This window comes from Cavia porcellus, unplaced genomic scaffold (assembly GCF_034190915.1).
Source record: "Cavia porcellus strain 051 isolate PalLab524CR breed Dunkin Hartley unplaced genomic scaffold, mCavPor4.1 scaffold_8, whole genome shotgun sequence".
Taxonomy (NCBI): domain Eukaryota; kingdom Metazoa; phylum Chordata; class Mammalia; order Rodentia; family Caviidae; genus Cavia; species Cavia porcellus.
In genome coordinates, this window is record NW_026947491.1 from 41,477,580 (window position 1) to 41,496,321 (window position 18,742).

Here is an 18,742-nt window from a genome sequence, read left to right on the forward strand (position 1 = left end):
AGGACACTCAGCTGGGCCTGTCCAGCTCAGCCCAGACAGACCACTGTCTGCAAGTGGACAGAGAGTCTGGTAGGGAGGAGGTGACAAAAGACACAGGGTTGGTTTCTGCCTTTGAAGGTCGCCTAGGGAGGTCAGGCATAGGTCACACCAGACAGGGGCAGGGCAGCATGTAGGCAGGTCTTGGAGCTGTGAAGAACAGGGCTCTGAGCTGAGAGGAGGAGGCACTGACCATGGGGTCCCAACACCATCCTTCTCCACACTCCCACTTTGTACAAAGCGATATGGTACCCGCAAAAGTTGCTTTGACATTTTGTATGTATGAGCTGTGATTTCATGTGTATCCAATGTTTCCCAGCTAGATTGTAAGCCCTTTGGGACAGAGCACCTTCCAGTTCATGGATGGGATTTTCCGGTCTATCTTCCCTCCTTGGTCCTTATCTAACCTTATTTTACTATAAGCTGTGCACATAGTAAGCACTCAATAAATGCTCATTTTATCTATCAATGAGGGCTGTTTCTTCCACAGTTTAGAAATGAAAGAATTCAGATACCAGAAAACAGACTGAGCACCCGGCCATTTCTACCCCAGCCCACAGCTTTTCCTAGGGCATCAAAAGGTCCTGAGAAAGTCCAGCTCTCCCATCAGCGTAGGTCCTAGGGAGGCTCTCCTCTGGAGCTGGCAGGCAGGATCTTCAGTGCTCAGTGGAGACAATTCCAGGACACAACAGCGCCAGGAACAGCCTGGGAGCAGAGTGACCCAGATGGTTAGAGAGAAGGAAGAACCTCACCCATGGGCCTGGGCTTGTCCTCACCTGTCCACTCCCAGTGACCAAGTCTGTACAGCACCCTGAGCTTCCCCTCTCAGGTCACTGAGTGATCCCAGGCGAGCAACCTCTGAGTAGGTCCCTTCACTAGGTAGCTTGGGGTTAAGTCACATGGCAGATGCCAGTTATTATCTATTTGTATAGATGTCATTCTGAATCTATAAAATGGTCCGAACAAGTTCCTGAGCTTTACAGTCCTCTACTAGCTCACAAAGACTAAGCTCAAGTCTTCAGGTAGATGCTTCCCTCAGCAGGTTAGCCTCCCATGAACACTTCTGTGTCCTGTTCACTCCAAGTCCATGGAATTGGAGACCTGTGGACTCGGAAAGACAGTGCCCAGGAAAGGATGGAAGAGAAGGTGGAAGGGTGCAGACCAAACGAAGGCCAGTTCAGCTGTGAAGGCCTCTGGGGTCATCAGGGCCATTTTGCAGTTTGAGCCTCAGGCCATGAGGAAGGTGCTATATATAGTAGCTATGCCCTGCTAGTGCTAGGGTCTCGGGACCCAGGGGAGAAAGGACAGACTGCCCTTCTGCCTCAGAAAAGGGATGGAGGAGGAGCTGCTCCAGCAGGAAATGCCAGAGCAGAACAGGAACAACAGTGGAGTTTCTCTGGCCCCTGTTTGCTTTGGCCTCTTGGCTGCTGCAGAGCCCAGAGCTGCTCCTGCAGGTCCCCGGCTTTCCCACAGCTCCGCCCCTTGGGACCTGCCTGGCAGACCGACAGGAGGCACCTGTTCTTTCCCTCAGCTGCAGCCTAGGTAGGGCTCAAACCCAGGGGGCATTTTAAACTAATTACACAGCCAGGAGTGTGCTAAGTGCTTCTCAAGCAACTGGTGGTGACAGAGGGGAGGGTGTACCTCCTCTCTCTGAATCCTGAGGATGGATCTCTGGGGAGCCTTCCAGCCTCATGCTCCATGTGCTAAACCTGGGGATGAGAAGATGGAGGAGGAGAGGAACTAGGAGCTCAGAGGGAAGGCACAAGGACAGGGCTAGAAGGAACTGTGCGGTCCAAGGACTGAAGGACTTGAAAAGTACTAAGTGTAAGAAATGCCGCCACAGAAAATCAGAGATAGACAAAGAAAGACACAAAAACTAAAAGAGAGAGTAAGGGGAAGAGGGTGAAAAAAGAGTCAAGACAGGTTATGTAGTGTGCCAACTCCATACAAGGAATGGAATCGTTATGTCCTGCGAACACAGACGACTGTAAAATATTAAAAGAGGCAGAGGAAAGATGGAAACATGAATGGAGACAGAGAGGCTCAGACTGTAAATGGAAGGGAAAAAACAAAAAATGAGAACGCATAAACAGACAGAGAGGGTGAAGGAGGAGAATTTAAGACACAGACTGACAGTCTTAAGTGATAAAGGCAGAGAGGCCAAGAAAGTGGAGAAAGGAGGAGAAAAACAGCAGGGAAGAGACTGGTGAGGAGGGAGAGGAAAAGATGGGACAAACTGGGGGGCGGGGATGGCAGCACTTGCGCCTGTCATCCTAGTGTTCTGGGGGGCAGAGGAGGGAGGGTCTAAAGTCCAAACCCAGACTGCGCAACTTAACAAGACCCTGTCTTTAAAATAAAAAATAAAAAGGAAAGGAAAGAAAACTGGAGACAAGATGTAGTTGTGTTTGGCCCTGGATTCAATGCCCAGGAGTCCCCCAAATAAACAAAAATGGGCCTTGGACAAACACTGGGGTAAGAAGCAAGAGATCGCTATGGAGAGAGGGGCCAGGAGGTAACGCGGATTTACAGAAAGAGTCTGAGAACGCTGAGAGCAGAAGCCAGACCCCAGCCGGGGACTCCCGGTGGGAGGCAGCAGAGGTCGAGCCCTGGCACGGGAGGTCTGTGGCTCCTAAGGCTGGGGCCTCCTACGTGACCCCAGAACAGCCCTAACTGGCTATGTCCCACCCAGCTGTGAACAAGAGGACTGCCTCACCCCACCTCCTGCAGGACTCGAGGGATCCTGTGCCTCAGGACGGTGGCAGCCTCGGGAAGTCTGCCGCCTCGTCAAGGTCCTGCCCGGACGCTCAGCTTCGAGGATTGCTAAACGCAGGCTGGCACAGCGCCCTGCGGTGCCCTACGCCCCCGCTCACGCCGGCCGACGACGGGGAACCAAGAGGCGCCGTCTTCAGGGACGCGCATTACTTCGGCTGTGCCCGCGGCTGAGGCCGAGGCAGGAAGGATGCTCGGCTCAGGGAGAAAAGGAAAAGGAGGAGCTGGACAAGGCCCTGACAAGAACACATGAAGGCCCGGAGCAGGCAGACTTTTCGGTAGACTTTCCTGCCGGATCGGAGAACCCAGAGCCGGCCGTCTCCCGGCGGAGCGCGGCGCGGGGAGCCGGAGCGGCGCGCAGCGCGGCATGCTCAGGTCGCCGGCCGCCCAGCCGGTCTACACCGCCGGCTGGGTCACCTGGCCCGGGGTGGACGGCCGCCGGCCGGGCGCGGGGGTGGGCGCGAGGCCCGGGCCCGCTCCGTGCGCGCCGCGCTGGCCCCCGAGCGCCGGGGCCGCCCACTGCCCCCCCGCGCGCGCCCCGCAGCCCTGCGCCCGCCCCGTATATAGCGCGCGCAGCCGGGCCGCCGGCCGCCCAGCGAGCGCGGGAGCCAGCGCCGGCCCGAGCCGCGGCCCCGCCAACGTCCGCGCCCCGACGGCCGCCCCCGGCCGCCGCCGCCGCCGCCGCCGCGGGGCCCCCGAGGCCACCATGAAGAAGGAGGTGTGCTCCGTGGCCTTCCTCAAGGCGGTGTTCGCGGAGTTCCTGGCCACCCTCATCTTTGTCTTCTTCGGTCTCGGCTCGGCCCTCAAGTGGCCATCGGCACTGCCCACCATCCTGCAGATCTCCCTGGCCTTTGGCCTGGCCATAGGCACCCTGGCCCAAGCCCTGGGGCCGGTGAGTGGAGGCCACATCAACCCCGCCATCACGCTGGCGCTCTTAGTAGGCAACCAGATCTCTCTGCTCCGGGCTGTCTTCTACGTGATAGCCCAGCTGGTGGGTGCCATTGCCGGAGCAGGCATCCTTTACGGAGTGGCACCGACCAACGCCCGGGGCAACCTGGCTGTCAATGCGGTGAGTGCCCATCCCACTGAGGGAAGGGTGGGCAGGACCCCCGGGGTGTGCTCGGGACCAGGCCCCCAAGCCTCACCTTGAGAATGGGTCAGTTAAGTGGGGCACGCGCACCCTTGCCAGGAAGACAAGGCAGATGAGACTCCAGCCAACCGGTGCCCCCACCAAAGCCACCCAACTTCACACGTATCACCTTTGTTCCCTTCTCTCATTCTGTCCCACCCTGGCCCCCTTCTGCCTTCACTGCCTCTCTTGTCCGCCCTAGTGGAGCAGTTTTCACAGAACCACCAGAAAGAAAGCAGTTGCAATCTTGGTTTGGGGTAACCTCTGTGCTTCACTATCTTATTTTATTTTGTCTTTTTTGAGACAGGGTCTCGTTATGCAGTTCAAACTGGTCTTGAGCTCACTGTGTAGTCCAGACTGTGTAGTCCTTGAGCTCACTGTGTAGTCCAAATTTGCAACAATCCTCTTACCTCAGCCTCCTGAGTGCTGGGATTACAGGCATGTGTGCCACCATACCTGGTTTATTTTATTTATTTTTGAGACAGGGTCTTGCTGTGTAGTTCATACTGACCTTGAACTCATTATGTAACCCAGGCTGGCCTTGAATTCAAAGCAATCCTCATGTCTCAGCCTCCCAAGTGCTCAGATTACAGGCATGTGCCACCACTAACTGGCTCTGTGCTTCACTGTTATTGGCCAGTGCACAAGGGTGGTCAAACCACAACAGGTGTCATAAGAATTACATTTAGACACGATCCCCCTAATGTGGTGCACAGCGGTCTGTGCATAGCGGTCTTTGTCAAGTATTGATTCCCCCTTTCCCCACCCCTCTCCTCCCTCTCAGCGGCCTCCCCCTTTTGCAGTCCAAGGTTCAGCCCCCTGTCCCATGCAAACTGGGTTCATTAATCAAACACAGAGGAGGATTTTCATGGCCATTGTCAAGCCATGAGTCAGCCACACTGGAGAGACGGGTTTGAGGTTGGCACCAGCAGTGGCCTAGGCATGGGTAAGAGGCTGGGGGCAGTTTGCAGTAGGCAAACCGGGCAGCTGCCCATTGGAGGGAGGGTAAATGCCAGCCTGTGGGGGTTGGGGATTAGGCACAGCCACTGACAGAACTGTGTCCAAGAAAAGCTCCCAACACTCTGCCCTTTAGCCGCAGGCCTGAGCTTCGGACTTGTGCAAACTGTGAAGTACCCAGTCTCTTTGACGAATGGTTTCTCTGAGGTGGCATATACAGGCCTGGCTTCCAGGTGCTTAGACTCCCAGTGTCTTTTTTGGAGTCCACCAGCCTAGGCCTGCAGGCCCCAGCCACACAGCAGAAACAGCCAGGGCCCTAACCCAGCCTTCCCTTGCAGCTCAACAGCAACATCACAACAGGCCAGGCGGTGGTGGTGGAGCTCATCCTGACCTTCCAGCTGGCACTCTGCATCTTCTCCTCCACTGACTCGCGCCGCACCAGCCCGGTGGGCTCCCCAGCCCTGTCCATTGGCCTTTCTGTCACCCTGGGCCACCTTGTGGGGGTGAGTGGTTCTGACTCTCAGCAGGAGTGCCACTGGGGGGAGCTACTCAGGACAAACCCCAAAAAACATTCTCTTCAGACTGATGAATCTCCCGGCAGAGTTCAAGGCTTAGTCTCATGGCTGCTGGACTCTGGCCCTACTAGGCCCCAGGACAGCTCCCACCAAACTTTCTCTGGACCAGAGAAAGACAGGAGTAGGGGTGGGCAGAGAGGAAGACATGAGTGAGGATCCGTGGTCCAGTGGACAACTGGGATCCATGGAGGAAGAGGTCACCAGCCTAGGAATCAGGAGATTTGAGTTTGAGATCTGGCGGAGCCCCTGGACCTCTTCAGGACCCCAAGAGAGTCCAGCTTCTGTGGGAGGGGATGGGGTGTCACTCCCCTCACTGCCACTCCTGGTCTGTCCAGATCTACTTCACTGGCTGCTCCATGAACCCGGCTCGCTCTTTTGGCCCCGCAGTGGTCATGAAACGGTTCAGCTCCACGCACTGGGTGAGTCCAAATCCTCTTCTGACACCCTGGAAATATGGGCCTGGAGACCCGGTCATGGCCCAGAAAAACCAGTTGACCTTTCTGGATGCTGTGGTGTTCCTATGGATCCTTCCCCCGCCCCAGGCAGCCTGTCACCTACTTTCATAGCTCTGTTCATTCATCAAGGGCCGTCTTTGTGTGGAGGGAAGGTCTTGTCCATCTCTGTCTGAGGATCTGCATGTTTGTCCCTTCTGAAGGTTTACTTGTCCCTCTTTAGAGTGTGAGAGGCAAGGCTTTCTTTCCCTGTGGGATCTGTCTGCCTCCTCTGCAGGTCTGTGATCCACATCTGCCCCTGGATCATGGAGGGGTCTGGAGGTCTCTTTTGGTGGTGGATCTGGGCTCATCTTCTAATGGCTACCCTGTCTCTACCAGGTGTTCTGGGTGGGACCCATCGTGGGGGCCGTGCTGGCTGCCATCCTCTACTTCTACGTGTTGTTCCCCCACTCCCTGAGCATCAGTGACCGTGTGGCCATCGTCAAGGGCACATATGAGCCAGAGGAGGACTGGGAGGAGCAGCATGAGGAGCGCAAGAAGACCATAGAGCTAACCGCCCGCTGACCGGCGTCAGGCGGGGTGGAAATCACAGGAGAAAAAAGAAGAAAAATATGACTGCAGAGCTTCCTTCCCATAGCTGGTTCTCTTGGCTGGGGAGGAGGTGCTGGCGCCTCAGGCTGTGCAGTTTGCGATGAGAGCAGGACCATGAGGGATGCTCTGTGAGGGGCCAGAGCAGGAGTCTGGTGGGGACAAGTTTTTCTGGGACAGGGCAGATTGTGCTGCTGTAATGTCAGACCTCAGAGATTAGAAAGGTCGTGCCAAGCTCGCATGCTGCCCTGAGGCCAGGCCAGAAAGGAGTGGCTGTGTCTGCTTCCCCACCTTCCCCAACCCTCAAGACTTAAAGCCAGGCCCTGGGGGACCAACACAGCCCCCGCCCCAGAGCACCTCAGCAGGGAGACAGGCTGTTTCCTCGAAAGTCACCTTATTTATTTGATGCTTGGAATGGGGCTGCTGGTGTTTGGGTTGGGGATTCCCAATAAAACACTGATCCTCACGCTCTGCCTCCATTTCTCCTTGGGAGCCTCTTGAGGTACTCTGGCCCATCACTTCTTCTCTTCATTACCACATCCTCTTCCATAATCCTCACAGGGCACAAAAAGACAACTTCTCTGCAAAGGAAAGGAAGCTGAGGCCAGAGAGGCCTAGTGAATGGGATGGGAGGGCCCAAGAGACAAAGGAGAATGAGCACATGCAATGATACCTTGGTTCACTAACTTAATCTGTTCTATGATTTTGGAAAAGATGGCCACATTTAAAAATAGAACTAGAAGCCAGGAAGATGGGGGACAGTGGGAGCACAAAGGAGGGGTCCTCATCCATGTCATATGCCTCAGCCCCCTCCCAAGTCCCCCATCAGCTATGTCAAGTCCCTGCCACTTGAGGAGGGCCTGGCACCAGAGCCAGAGTGTCCCAGGCAAGCTAAAGAAGAAGTGAACGCAACAACCCCTTGAGATGCCAAAGTGGTGATTGGACAGGTTCTGTCATGTGGAGGAGACACAGCCTGAGCTCCCTTCTCTGCACCTCAGAGTGTCAAAAAGGTCACATGCCACAACTCTGTGCTCAGAAGGAGCAGCCCGTTCCCCGCACACATGACACAGAAGCCGCTCCCCGCCCAGCCCGCCCCGACTGCCTCTGCCTAGTGTCCCCTGTCCTCACCCTGACCTTGTCTGCTCACTGCTTGCTGCCAGACACTCCTCAGAAACCTCTCCAACTCTCTGGGCCTGCATCTTTTGCAAAATGGGGATAGAAATGCTTCCCTCATGGGGCAGTTGGTGAGAATCAGGTGAGGGAAAGGAGTGAACTACCTGGGACTGGGCTGGATCCTTGTGAGACAGGGTAGGAGCCACATAATGAACACCTCATGACATAGTCAAGGAGTCCATCTTGAAGGCCCAAGTTCAAACCGTGCTGTGCAACATTGGGTAACATAAGCTCTCGGAGCTTCAGTTACCACATCTGTGAAGCAGGGATCCTTTTACCAACGTCAAGGGTTGCTGTGAGGAGAAAACAAGACAATAGGTGGACGTGAAACACTGGTATGGACAGGCCAGGCACCCAGCAAGTGAGTGCTTGCAGCCCTAGTGTGGGAAAGAGCTGCAGTGCACATTCCTGCCTGCACTGGGCTCGACTGGGCTTCTGCCCTCCCGACAGTGTCTGCCCTGTGTTCCTCTTTGTGTGCTGCAGGAATCTCTCCTTTTGACCTTCAGTTTTGCCTCTGAAGAGGAGGGACCAGCAGGGCCCACTAGGTGCTTACCCGGGACAAGAGAAACTCCATTCCTGGACCACCCCGCCCGCATTCCGCAGACGTCTGGACGTCTGTGAATGGAAGCCGCGGCCACCCCGGCCTGCCTGCCTCACAGGCTTATGAGTAAAACTATGTGGCAGAGCGTGAATGTGGGACACTCAGAACCCTCACGCCAGGCTGCGAGTAGCCACTCTGGCCAGCAGGGGGAGACCTCGCCCATCGAATCCACAGCCTGCGCTTCCCTGAGTCCTTCCTGAGGCTGGCCCCTGGCCAGGTAGGGGGCGGGGACGGGAGTGGAGGGCCGAGCCTCTTGACTCGGTTCCCAGGAACCACCAAGAACTAGCCTGTCTCTAGTCCACCCCACCCCAGCACCCGGGAGCAGGTGCAGAGGAGAGGAGAGCCCTCCCCCACCCACGTCCACCCCAAAGCTCCGGAATTCCAGCAGGTACAGGCACAGAGGTGACGGACGCTGCCTTCTCCCGCCAGCCCACGGGCTTTTGTTCCTTTCTCTGACCGGATCCAACGTCCATGTGACAGAGTGAAGGGTGACTCCATGGGAAACAGCCCATTTGGGGTTGGGGGACATCCTGTCGGAGGGAGGCCGTGGTCTTGGATTTCCTGCAGGTGACGCCGGCCTGGCCTTTGGGCGAGGGCCATGCAAGGGTTTTGGGCTAAGTAGCGGAGGATGGCGCCGCTTGGCCAGCAGGGGGCGCTGTGCTCCTGTGCCTGATCTGTCATTAGCTGCCTGGTCTGTGGGCTGACAAAGATCTGTGTACAAAGGAGCCCACACACACTAACTCCGCACATCTCTGGGGCTCTCCGTTGCACAGTGACCTTCAGTTGAACCACAGAGCATGCATCTTTTCGGTGTGTGTGCTCTTTCCCTCAGCATGGAAACACTGCCTTCAGATGTGCAGACCCACGGCAGCCCTTCCTACATTCACTCTCACAGGCCACTCAGGAAAGAGACCTAGAAGGCCGGCTCCGCGTGTCTTCCGAGAGGCTTGCATGTGTGCAGCCGTCCCCAAGCACACACAGGCTCAGTCTCCTCTCTGCCCCTCTGTCCCCCCTGAAGACTGAACACAAAGCAAGCCTAGGCTCTCCAGGAGGAGGCATCTCCCCCCCCCCCTCCTCCCCCCAGGGGCTGTGCATTTCACCAGTAGAGAGCTGGAAGAAGTGGAGTAAAAGTGGAGGGTGACTGATTAGATGAATGGACAGGAGGAGAGACTGCTGAGAAGATCTGCTTCCTCTGCTGCTCTCAAGCTCAGCTTCCTCCTCCATCAGCTGTGGGTGAGAGGCTATCAGACTTCGCAGCCTTCCCAGAAGCCGCCTCGAACTCCTTCCCGCCCTGTCATGTCTGTATTTTCTTGCCCCTTTCCCCCTCCTCCTTGTTTCCCATTTGCTCTACATTTCCCAAACCCTGAGAAGACCTTAGCTGGAACTCACGCTAAGTGGGCCCTGCAAAAGGCCTCTGAGCACCAGTGAGCTCTAAGCCAGACTCCAGGGCCCAGGACTGGCTGGAGCTGGGAAGGTGCTGGCTGAGGCAGGCAAAGCCAGAGCTGGAGCAAGCCCTGCTCAGTGGCCTCCTGCCCTTGGGAGGTGAAGGACCTTGTCCCAGGCCAGGTAGGGCCCAAAGGAGGCACTGCACCAGGCTCACTGGGGAAAAGAGCTACACCTACACCTACTGCCTAGATGGGGACAGCAGGTGCCTCTTTGTTCCTCATCTGTCCAGCAACCAGGACCTTTCTAAACCAAACCCAGGAGGAAAATGAGGAGGGGCAGCCAGAAAGTACAGTAGGGAGGCTGCATGGGCCCAGAGTCCAGGAAAGAGGCTGGAGCTTGGAGGTCGTGTCCAGTCTGTGGGGTATGGAGGCCGCTGATACATGAGGCTGTCACCGCCAGAGGGAGATGAGCCAGGAGCAGATAAGGCCTGGGCGTATGGCTGAGTGGAAGAGAGACAAGCAGTGCACGCTCCCCAACAGGCCATGGGGGAGGGGGCCCGAAGGAAGCCAGGTGAGGTCTCCCTGCGAGAGTGCTTTCCAGGTGGCATGGCAGGTGTAGGCTGGCACTCTGCTGCCTGAGAGCCAGAATGAATGGGGTGCCTAATGAGGATGGGAGAGGTATGAAGAAGAATAGAGGGCAGAGGTGACTGGGGCTGAGGGGAAGATCACTGAGCAGGCCGAGACCCCTATGGAGGCCAGAGACCTTCGACTACGGCCACAGTCTGCAAGGCTGGCCAGGCTCCTTCAAGCAGGGCCCAGCCAGGCAGATGGCCTCAGAGGCACCGAGGAGAATGAGAATCGGTGGTACAGCTGGAGCAGGGTGGATAGAACAGAGCTAGGAGCAGGGCACTGGCCAGAGCGTGCACAGGTTGAGAAGCCAAGGGGTCCTCTGGAGAGGGAGGGGTGATGCCAAGATGGCTAGAAGAACAGAGAGGGTGGGCAGGGGATTTCACTGGCATGAGACGGGAGGCAGACAGCAGAAGCTCTGATATACAGAGGATGTTCCCCTGGAAGGTATCAGAGGCTTATTCCCAGGGAAGGACAGGTCCCAGGCTATAGAAGCAGCACATATAGAAGTCATCTGCCTCTAGCAGTTCAAACTTTCATTCATCTATTCAACAATTATTTTTTGAACTACAGTCCATCTATGCAAGACACTGCAGGCAGAGATGAACAAAACTTGGTTCCTGCCCACTAAGGCTTCACTGATTCCCTGTGTGACTGTGTGAAACTGTCCAGAGGGGCCCTCACCCAGGAGAGGGAGCCCGAGCTGAGCAAGGAGAGGGGAGAGCATCTTCCTGGAGAGACCACCGGCACCCACCAGCAAGGCTGGAGGGCAAAGGCTAGAAGCAGGCAGAAGGGGTAAGGGAGCCGAAGAGCAGATCCCAGAGGACTCATCAGCCAGACACGGGGCTTCCAGAGGGACGGCAGGCTCTGCAGGAATTTCAGCGGGGAGCAGCACGATCAGATTTGCATGTTGGAAAGATTACTCTGGCTGCAGTGTGGAGAATTGATTAGAACAGAACAAGCGAGCAGAGAGACTGGCTAAAGCCTGCAGGGTGGCAAAAAGAGGGCACCATGGAAACACGTGGGATCCAAAATCAGCAGGGCTTACTGCTTTTATTGGATGAGGGAAGGGGAAAGAGAGGGTCAAGGGTGAATCACGGGTGCTGCCAAAGCTAGAAACTAAGCAAAGGTGGAGGCAGGAGAGATAAGGATCTCATTTTGAGACAAATTGCGTTTGAGGACCTGAGGACAACCAGCAGGCATATATGGGCAGGTAGATATGGCCAGAGACAAGGTCAAGGTATCCAGGTGTGGGTATCATTTCAACAGATTTTCTTCGAAAGAAAACTTTTTTTCATTAATACAGATGGAACCGAGGACCTCATGTATGCTAGCTAAGTGCTCTGCCCCCCCAAAGTATCACCAGCCTTTTTTATTTTCAGACAGGGTCTCATTAAATTGCCTCTGCTGGCCTTGAACTTTCGATCCTCCTGCCTTGGCCTCCCCAGTAGCTGGGATTACAGACTCGCACCACCCGCAGGAAGGAACGGTCTTTGTTTGACAAAATGTCTTGATGTAATGCTGGGAGGGAAAACCAAGCCATGAGTGACCTTGGGAGCAGCGCAGCTACAGAAATGGGTAAGCTGCCTGACGTAGCAAATAAGAGTTCAGAGGGCACTGAGAGGGAAGTGAGCAGAGGGGGACAAAGGAAGTGAGAAGGGGACAAAGGAAGACGGAGAGGGAGGAAGAAGGTAGTGAAGGGCTGGTGCAGGTTCCTGGAGGGGACAGTAGTGGTATCCGGAGCCAGATGCAGCGTCTGGCACAAGGTGAGCAGCTCCACCGCCCCTCTCTGGCCCTCCCACAATCGCGTCCTTCTTAAAGTTGACATTCACAGTGTTAGTTGGAAACACAAGCAAGAGCTTAATTTCATGTCCTACTTAATGGAGTGCAAAATAGGTTCAGCCAGGCCACCATGGAGACAGGGCGCCTGGAGAGCTGGAGCCCTTGAAGCAGGCCTTGGACCTGGGAGTCTGTGGGATCTTGTCCCATGTGCTCCTGTGCCTGCAGCCCTCAGGTGAGGCCTTTGTGGGCAGCAAGGGTTAGGCTGATTGCTCAGTTGTGGCTTGGAAAACCACCTGGGAGGTTCCAGCTCAGCTCCCAAGGACACTGCCTTATGTGCTCCCCCATCGGGTGCGCCCAGGGGGAAGTAGGCGTGTGAGCACCGGCCCTCCCAGGGCGCCCTCCTCCCACCCCAACATGCATAACCCCACCGGCAGGCATGTGCCTGCCAGTGTGACCAGCTCCTTCCCCCAGATAGCAGAGCAGTGGAAGAGCTGCAGGCAGAGCACGTGAAGCCTCTGTGGAGTGAGGCAGCCAGAGTCAGGCGGAGACAAGAGACCAGGGGAGACAGAAGAGAAGCCCCCTCAAGAAAAGAAAGTGACAGCCAAGGTACCAGGCTCGAGGACATGGAGCCAGGGCTGTGGAGCAAGACTAACACGCTGGTACACCAGGTTTGGACAGCGGTCAGCAAGGCACTGTTCGCTGAGTTCCTGGCCACAGGACTGTACGTGTTCTTTGGTGTGGGCTCCGTCCTGCGCTGGCCCTCGGCACTTCCCTCCATGCTGCAGATCGCCATCACCTTCAACCTGGCCACAGCCACAGCAGTGCAGGTCACCTGGAAGACCAGTGGGGCCCACGCCAACCCTGCTGTGACACTGGCCTTCCTCGTAGCCTCCCACATCTCCCTGCCCCGGGCTATGGCCTATGTAGCTGCCCAGTTGGCAGGGGCCACTGTGGGGGCTGCTCTGCTTTACGGGGTCACCCCGGGAGATGTCCGAGGGACGCTTGGGATCAATCTGGTAGGTACAAAGAGGGGCATCTGGACAGTGCTTAGACACCTGTCGGAGCCAGGAGGAGGAAGTCCAATTAGGGGCAAGGGAGAGCCAGACCTTAGGAGAGGAGACACAGACACAGTTCAGCCACGAGCTGCTGCACACCTGCTCCCAGCAGGGCCCTGGGACCCAGAGGATCAAACTCTGGCTTTACCTAGGCAGAGTGGCAGCGACAGTGTGGTGTGAGGAACAGATGGACAAGGGAGAAAGACCAGCCATCTAAGGACAGGCACAGCCAGGAGCACGCTGGAACTGCAACTGCGGGTGGAGAAAGGGGCTCCGTGGGAACCTGTTTCCTCAACCGCACCGTGTCCACTGTTCCCCTCTGTCCCCCAGTCCCACCCTTCCCCAGTGCCCCAAGGCCTGCTCACTTCCCTTCCCTGCTGACTTGCCCTCACGCCTCCTTCCACTCCTGCCTGCTGGTCTCCTCAAATCCTACCCTCCAATGTGCATCCCCAGCGTCTAGACCTCCCCGCTCCTCCTGGTGCTGAGGCCCCCTGAATCACTAGCCCCAGTCAACCCATGGGAGGGAGAGGTGCCACACACTTCTGCAGGGAGTGAGGATCCTGTGATGATATGAATTCTGGGGGTTCACCATCCTGTTGGCAAAGCCCATGTCCACCTCTGTGTAATCCCCTCTGCCAAGGTCCAGAACAGCACCTCGACTGGCCAGGCAGTGGCAGTGGAGCTGATTCTGACCCTGCAGCTGGTGCTCTGTGTCTTTGCCTCCATGGACAGCCGTCATACACTGGGTTCTCCAGCCGCCATGATTGGGATGTCTGTGGCATTGGGCCACCTCATCGGGGTAAGAGACAAAGGGGACATCATGCACATGCACACACTGGGACCCCCCCCCCGGGAACTCTTGGGGCCCTCATAACCAGGAAGTAACTCTCCCTGAGCTCCTTGTGCCTCGAGTGGAGATAGTGCCCCATACTCCAGGCCCAAAATATCAGGCAGTACAGTGGGGCTGGGATGAGGGCTGTGAGCCAGGGGAAAGGCAGCTGTTCCCTCCCAGGCTCCTCAAGCCTCCTCACACCCTGACCCTGCACTTGCTCCCCAGATCTACTTCACTGGCTGCTCCATGAACCCAGCCCGCTCCTTCGGTCCTGCAGTCATCATTGGCAAGTTCACATTGCACTGGGTGAGACCCTCTGTGGAATGTCACGGGGAAGGGAGCGGGCCTGACCAGAGGCACCAGACCCAGTGGGTTTCTCCAGAGTGGGGCCACAGCTCTTGGGAAGATAACCCCAGCCCATCAGAGCCAGGGCTGGAGGTTTCCCCAAGCTCACAAGGCCAACGTGGGTGTTCTTTCTTGTACTTTCCTTCCCATCTCCAGTGGCCCATGATACCCAGAGAACTAGGGAAAATGGACCAGGGCAGGATCTGTAGCCTTGGCCCAAGCATTCTGTTCTGTTTCTTTCTTTACTTCCTCCAGCTGGACCAATTTTCAGACTTGAATAAGGAAAAACACACACAGAAATAGACACACGTACCAGCAGAGACAGAAACAGCAATAGCCAGAACTCGGCTAAGATGGAGCAGTGAGAGGGAAGGCAGGAGATGGCGAGGAGAACCCTGCCGTGGCGGCAAGCTGAGGCCCAGCTGCGTGGAAGGCAAGGCCCCTTCATCTTGTAGGCTCAGGAGATCGTTCTCAACTTAGCAAATTGGAGTCAGTTTGCGAGTTCCTGGGAAACTAAGTCAGCACTAGTGAAGAAGCAGGGTCCCAAAGCCCCCGTACGATTCTGATACCTCATGGACGGGTGCCTCCTTCTGTCTCCTCAGATCTTCTGGGTAGGCCCCCTGACAGGGGCTGTCCTAGCTTCGCTCATCTACAACTTTATCCTGTTCCCTGACACCAAGACTCTGACCCAGCGCCTGGCCATCCTCATGGGCACCACCGAGGCAGAGAGAGTAGAGGTGCAGCCTGAGAAAAAAGACTCCCAATCCAGTTCGGGGGACACGGAAGTGAGCGTGTGAGCAGCCCGGCCCGTGCAGAGTGCAGGGAGGAGCACTGCAGGGGGCATCGTTTCTTGCATGACCTGACTCGGCTTCCCCGTGAGGGGACTGGAATGGGGACGAGGGGGCCTGCTCCCTTGCTCTAGCAGGGTGTGCTGGGTTGAGGGGAGCCAAGCCTTATCCCTGGCATTACACTCTTTTTCTCTTTTTAAAAATGGTAAAGGGTTGGAACCTAGAAGCTCACTCACACTAGGCATTATCACTGAGCTGCATCTACACTTTTTTTCTGAGATAAAGTATTGCTAAATCGGGGAGGTTGGCCGCAAACTCACCATCCTCCTGCCTCAGTCTCCTGAGTAACAGGGAGTATAGGCCTACTGCATGTGCCCATCTTCTACAATTATAAGTCAAATAAATCTTGGAGCAAATCTGTCTGGTTCCTTCCCCTTAGACCTTCCCTATTTCCTAAGGGGACAGAATGGGGCTGGGGGACACTGGTCTTTATGATACTCTCCCTTTTTCACAGCCAGCTAGACCTGGTGAGAGTCCTGTTCCTCCAGATCCTTGTCTTAGGGGAAAGGGAATCAGAGCCCTGGCAACCATTCTTCTAGGACTCTAACCAGGGAACCTTAGCCCTTAGGAAGGGGGCGGTCTTCCCAGAAGAACTGGGCTCTGGGATAGCCCCTGAGCTCTGCGGGATTGCCTGCCCTTGGGGATGGTCTGGGGGCTGTGGTTCCATCAGACCAGGGGCTGCCTAAGGACAGTGTGTCATCATCCCTGGCTTCTTCCAGTGCTCACAAAGGTGCCCTTGCTGATGGAGAGAAACCTTTCCTCAGCTGGAAAAGGGGCAGGATATAGGAAAGGAGCTTTGTCTCAGGGCAGGCCCTCCACAAGCTGTCACAGCAGGGAGTCCCTGTCCCTGTCCTCAGCTCATGGCCTGGGCCAGAAGAAGCCTCTCCAGCCTCTTCCTCGGCATCACAGGATTCCCAGGGAAGCTGATGAATAAGACCTAGGGGCAGGAGGAACATGGGAAGGACCCAGGAAACCAAGACTCAAGCTTCAGAGCCTCCAAAGGATTAAGGAATCTCAATAGGCTTGTTAAAATTTAAAGGTTGCTGTAATTACTCTGCCCATGACTTGGAATCCTACCTGGGTTTCAACTTCCCAGCTGTAAAATGGGTACAATCTTCCTTCTGGGGCTGCTGTGAAACAATAAGAGATTAGAAAATGCTCTGGGGAGTTAAAACATTAGAAAAACAACCCCAATAAATGATGATTATTGTTGCTATTACTGTAATTACTAGGTTTGAATACAATCGCTATTGGTAATGGGAGGGAGGAGGGAAGTAGGGAGAAGGAAGGGAAAAAGTGAGATTTGACGTCTTTAGCTCCGTTTACTTTAACAGGGACCCTGCCTCCTGCTCTCCGGTCTGCTGAGAGTAGGGGTGGGAGTGGGACCTGGAATGAAGAGACAAGCCAATAAAAGTCAGTTTCTCTCATCTCTATGGTGCCCATCACCATGGTACCCTGAGAAGCAGCAGCCAAATCCATAAAACAAAACAAAACAAAAAAATAGGTCCCTCTCCATGGTGTCTCCCAAGGGTCTGGGCGGGGATGCCCAAGGTTTCCAAGGGTGGGGTCACAGGCTGGGCCTGTGACCAGGGCAGGGCTGTGGGTTAGCAGCCGCTCCACATTCTGTACGGTGGTCGGTGGCCAGCGTTTTTCACATCTCTCCACGCTGGGTCCCAATCATCCATCTTTGTGATCACTCAAGAGCCCAAGGCTTTCTGTGCCCTTTTATGTGCAGGGACAGCTATGTGCACATATGTGTGTGTATGTGCATGTGTGTGAACAGAGGATATGAGTGGCTTGCTAAAGGTCACCCAGCATAGTCATACAGACCCTAACCTCTCCCCAGCTCCCAGGGAAGGATTTTGCAAAACAGAGCTGGGGTGGGGGGAGCTTACAGAAGCCACAGAAGGAGACAGCGCTGAAGAGGTGGTGAATCCCTGCAGTGGGCTCTTAAACTCCTTGGCAAATTATCTCTGTATCCCCAGAGCCAAGCACACACTGAGTGCTCAATAAAAGTTTGTTGAATGAATGACTGAGTCTGGGCATCTGCGGAGGGACTGGGGCAGTAATTGATCAAGAGTAGGAAAATTCAAGAGTTACAGCTCCAAATGAGCCAAAATGACAGCAGCTGAGCAGCTCTGCTTCCTGGCAGGGGCTGGGAAGAGGGTCCTGGCCAGATATTTGCATCTCCACCCCCCACTCCAGTGCAGCCTTTGCAACCTCTGTCCCAGGACTCACAGCCAGAGGTGTTTTCTGAAGGGACAGATGGGGGATAGGGGTTATTTTCACTGACCGTTCTTTAGCACTGCTCTAGGTCAGGATAGACTAGAGCTAGAGATAAGCTTCCTGAGAAGTAAGGAATTAGGTTAGAGGCTGAAGAGCATAGAAGGTTAGATGCAGAAGTCAGTAACCAAAGGTTAGCTTCTCCTTTTCTGGAGCCTTTTAATAGGACAGCGGGCCATCTGTTTGGATGACGGACGGTCTGGCCTTTACAAGCCAGCCGAATCTCAGCAGTTCTGGCTGGGGAAGCAGGTTCATTGCCACAGCCTCTGGGCCTGGTGGGGGAGCGCCCCCCAGGAGGACAGAGCCCCAACCAGGCAGGCCCTTGGTGTGCATTCTCTTCCTCCCCTTTGTCAGGGGAAGTTTTTAATTAATGGTGTGTAATCTGATCTGGCCCTTCTCCCTGCTGAGCACTGCCTTCAATCAGTGGAGCCATCTGCAATCGCAATTCATAATTCTCCCCAGAGGGAGGGGGACTTGGGATGGATGCCTTGGTGATTAATACAATTAGCCTTTCAAGCTGATGATTGTCTTAGCAGTAGCAGATGATGTGAGCTCAGAACCTAGCCAGTTGCTTCCAATTGACCAGCAGAGGCCCTCAAACTGCCCACCTTCTACTGGTGGCCTTTAACTTGCCTCTCCTGGGTATAAAGAGGACAGGCCTAATCTGGGGCCAAATATGCAGAGGGAAAAAGCCCAGAGAGAAGCTATGATCTGGGACACATTTGATCCTCTGGGGCTGAGGGAAAAGGAGGAGCAACACAGTAATCTACACACTCACTTTCCAAAGAAAATCATTTTCCAGGGGTGGTGGCACATGCCTATAATCCCAGCATGCAGAAGGCTGAGGCAAGAGGATCATTGCACGTTGGAGGCCAGCCTGGGCTACTGAGTGGGTTCAAGTCCAGCCTGAACTGCATAGTGAAACCCTGTTTCAAAACAAATCAACAATAAATAAATTATAAACAAACACAACAACCACCAAAGAAAGTAATTTTGATGGCCATCAAGATTAAAAGACCACATAAGCATAAAGTAGAAGTTGATGGAGCTTAAATGCATGGGTTCAGGCACTTAAGAGATATGTGCCTTGAACAAGTTATTTGAGGATCCTGGGTCTTCCTTTCTTCATCTGGAAAATGGGGAGAGTTATGAGGCTGCTGAGTTGAGCATGGTGGCACATGTTTGTACTCTCAGTGCTCGGGAGACTGAGACAGGAGGATCATTGCAAATTCAAGACCAGCCTGGGCAGCAAAATGAGCTCAAGGCTGCCTGAACTGCATAGGGAGACCCTGTCTCTAAAAGACA

General features: G+C 55.3%; 2 protein-coding genes and 1 long non-coding RNA gene across 3 annotated transcripts; 2 read left to right on the forward strand and 1 right to left on the reverse strand.

Annotated features, from left to right (window-relative positions):
* Positions 1-476: 476 nt before the first annotated feature.
* LOC106028926 (uncharacterized) lies at positions 477-3,325 on the reverse strand. The gene is made up of 2 exons (XR_001202573.2): positions 2,755-3,325; positions 477-741 (listed from the first exon to the last, which is right to left on the reverse strand). It is a non-coding gene; the product is annotated as an uncharacterized LOC106028926 (long non-coding RNA).
* Positions 3,326-3,393: 68 nt separating this feature from the next.
* On the forward strand, positions 3,394-6,972 carry Aqp5 (aquaporin 5). The gene is made up of 4 exons (XM_003475791.4): positions 3,394-3,874; positions 5,230-5,394; positions 5,802-5,885; positions 6,297-6,972. Exons 1-4 carry the CDS (start codon positions 3,512-3,514, stop codon positions 6,480-6,482), a joined length of 798 nt encoding a protein of 265 aa, XP_003475839.1. The 5' UTR covers positions 3,394-3,511; the 3' UTR covers positions 6,483-6,972.
* A 5,224-nt stretch (positions 6,973-12,196) lies between these two features.
* Aqp6 (aquaporin 6) lies at positions 12,197-17,172 on the forward strand. The gene is made up of 4 exons (XM_003475790.4): positions 12,197-13,090; positions 13,770-13,928; positions 14,187-14,267; positions 14,909-17,172. The coding sequence occupies exons 1-4, from the start codon at positions 12,698-12,700 to the stop codon at positions 15,101-15,103; spliced, it is 828 nt and encodes a 275-aa protein (XP_003475838.1). The 5' UTR covers positions 12,197-12,697; the 3' UTR covers positions 15,104-17,172.
* The last annotated feature ends 1,570 nt before the right edge of the window (positions 17,173-18,742 follow it).

Excerpts from the sequence above, each read along its gene's own strand:
- Aqp5 (XM_003475791.4), top strand. The coding sequence starts at position 3,512 with ATGAAGAAGGAGGTGTGCTCCGTGGCCTTCCTCAAGGCGGTGTTCGCG. Across the intron at positions 3,875-5,229 it reads GCAACCTGGCTGTCAATGCG|CTCAACAGCAACATCACAAC; the intron begins GTGAGTGCCCAT and ends CTTCCCTTGCAG. Across the intron at positions 5,395-5,801 it reads CCCTGGGCCACCTTGTGGGG|ATCTACTTCACTGGCTGCTC; the intron begins GTGAGTGGTTCT and ends TGGTCTGTCCAG.
- Aqp6 (XM_003475790.4), top strand. The coding sequence starts at position 12,698 with ATGGAGCCAGGGCTGTGGAGCAAGACTAACACGCTGGTACACCAGGTT. Across the intron at positions 13,091-13,769 it reads GGACGCTTGGGATCAATCTG|GTCCAGAACAGCACCTCGAC; the intron begins GTAGGTACAAAG and ends CCCTCTGCCAAG. Across the intron at positions 13,929-14,186 it reads CATTGGGCCACCTCATCGGG|ATCTACTTCACTGGCTGCTC; the intron begins GTAAGAGACAAA and ends CTTGCTCCCCAG.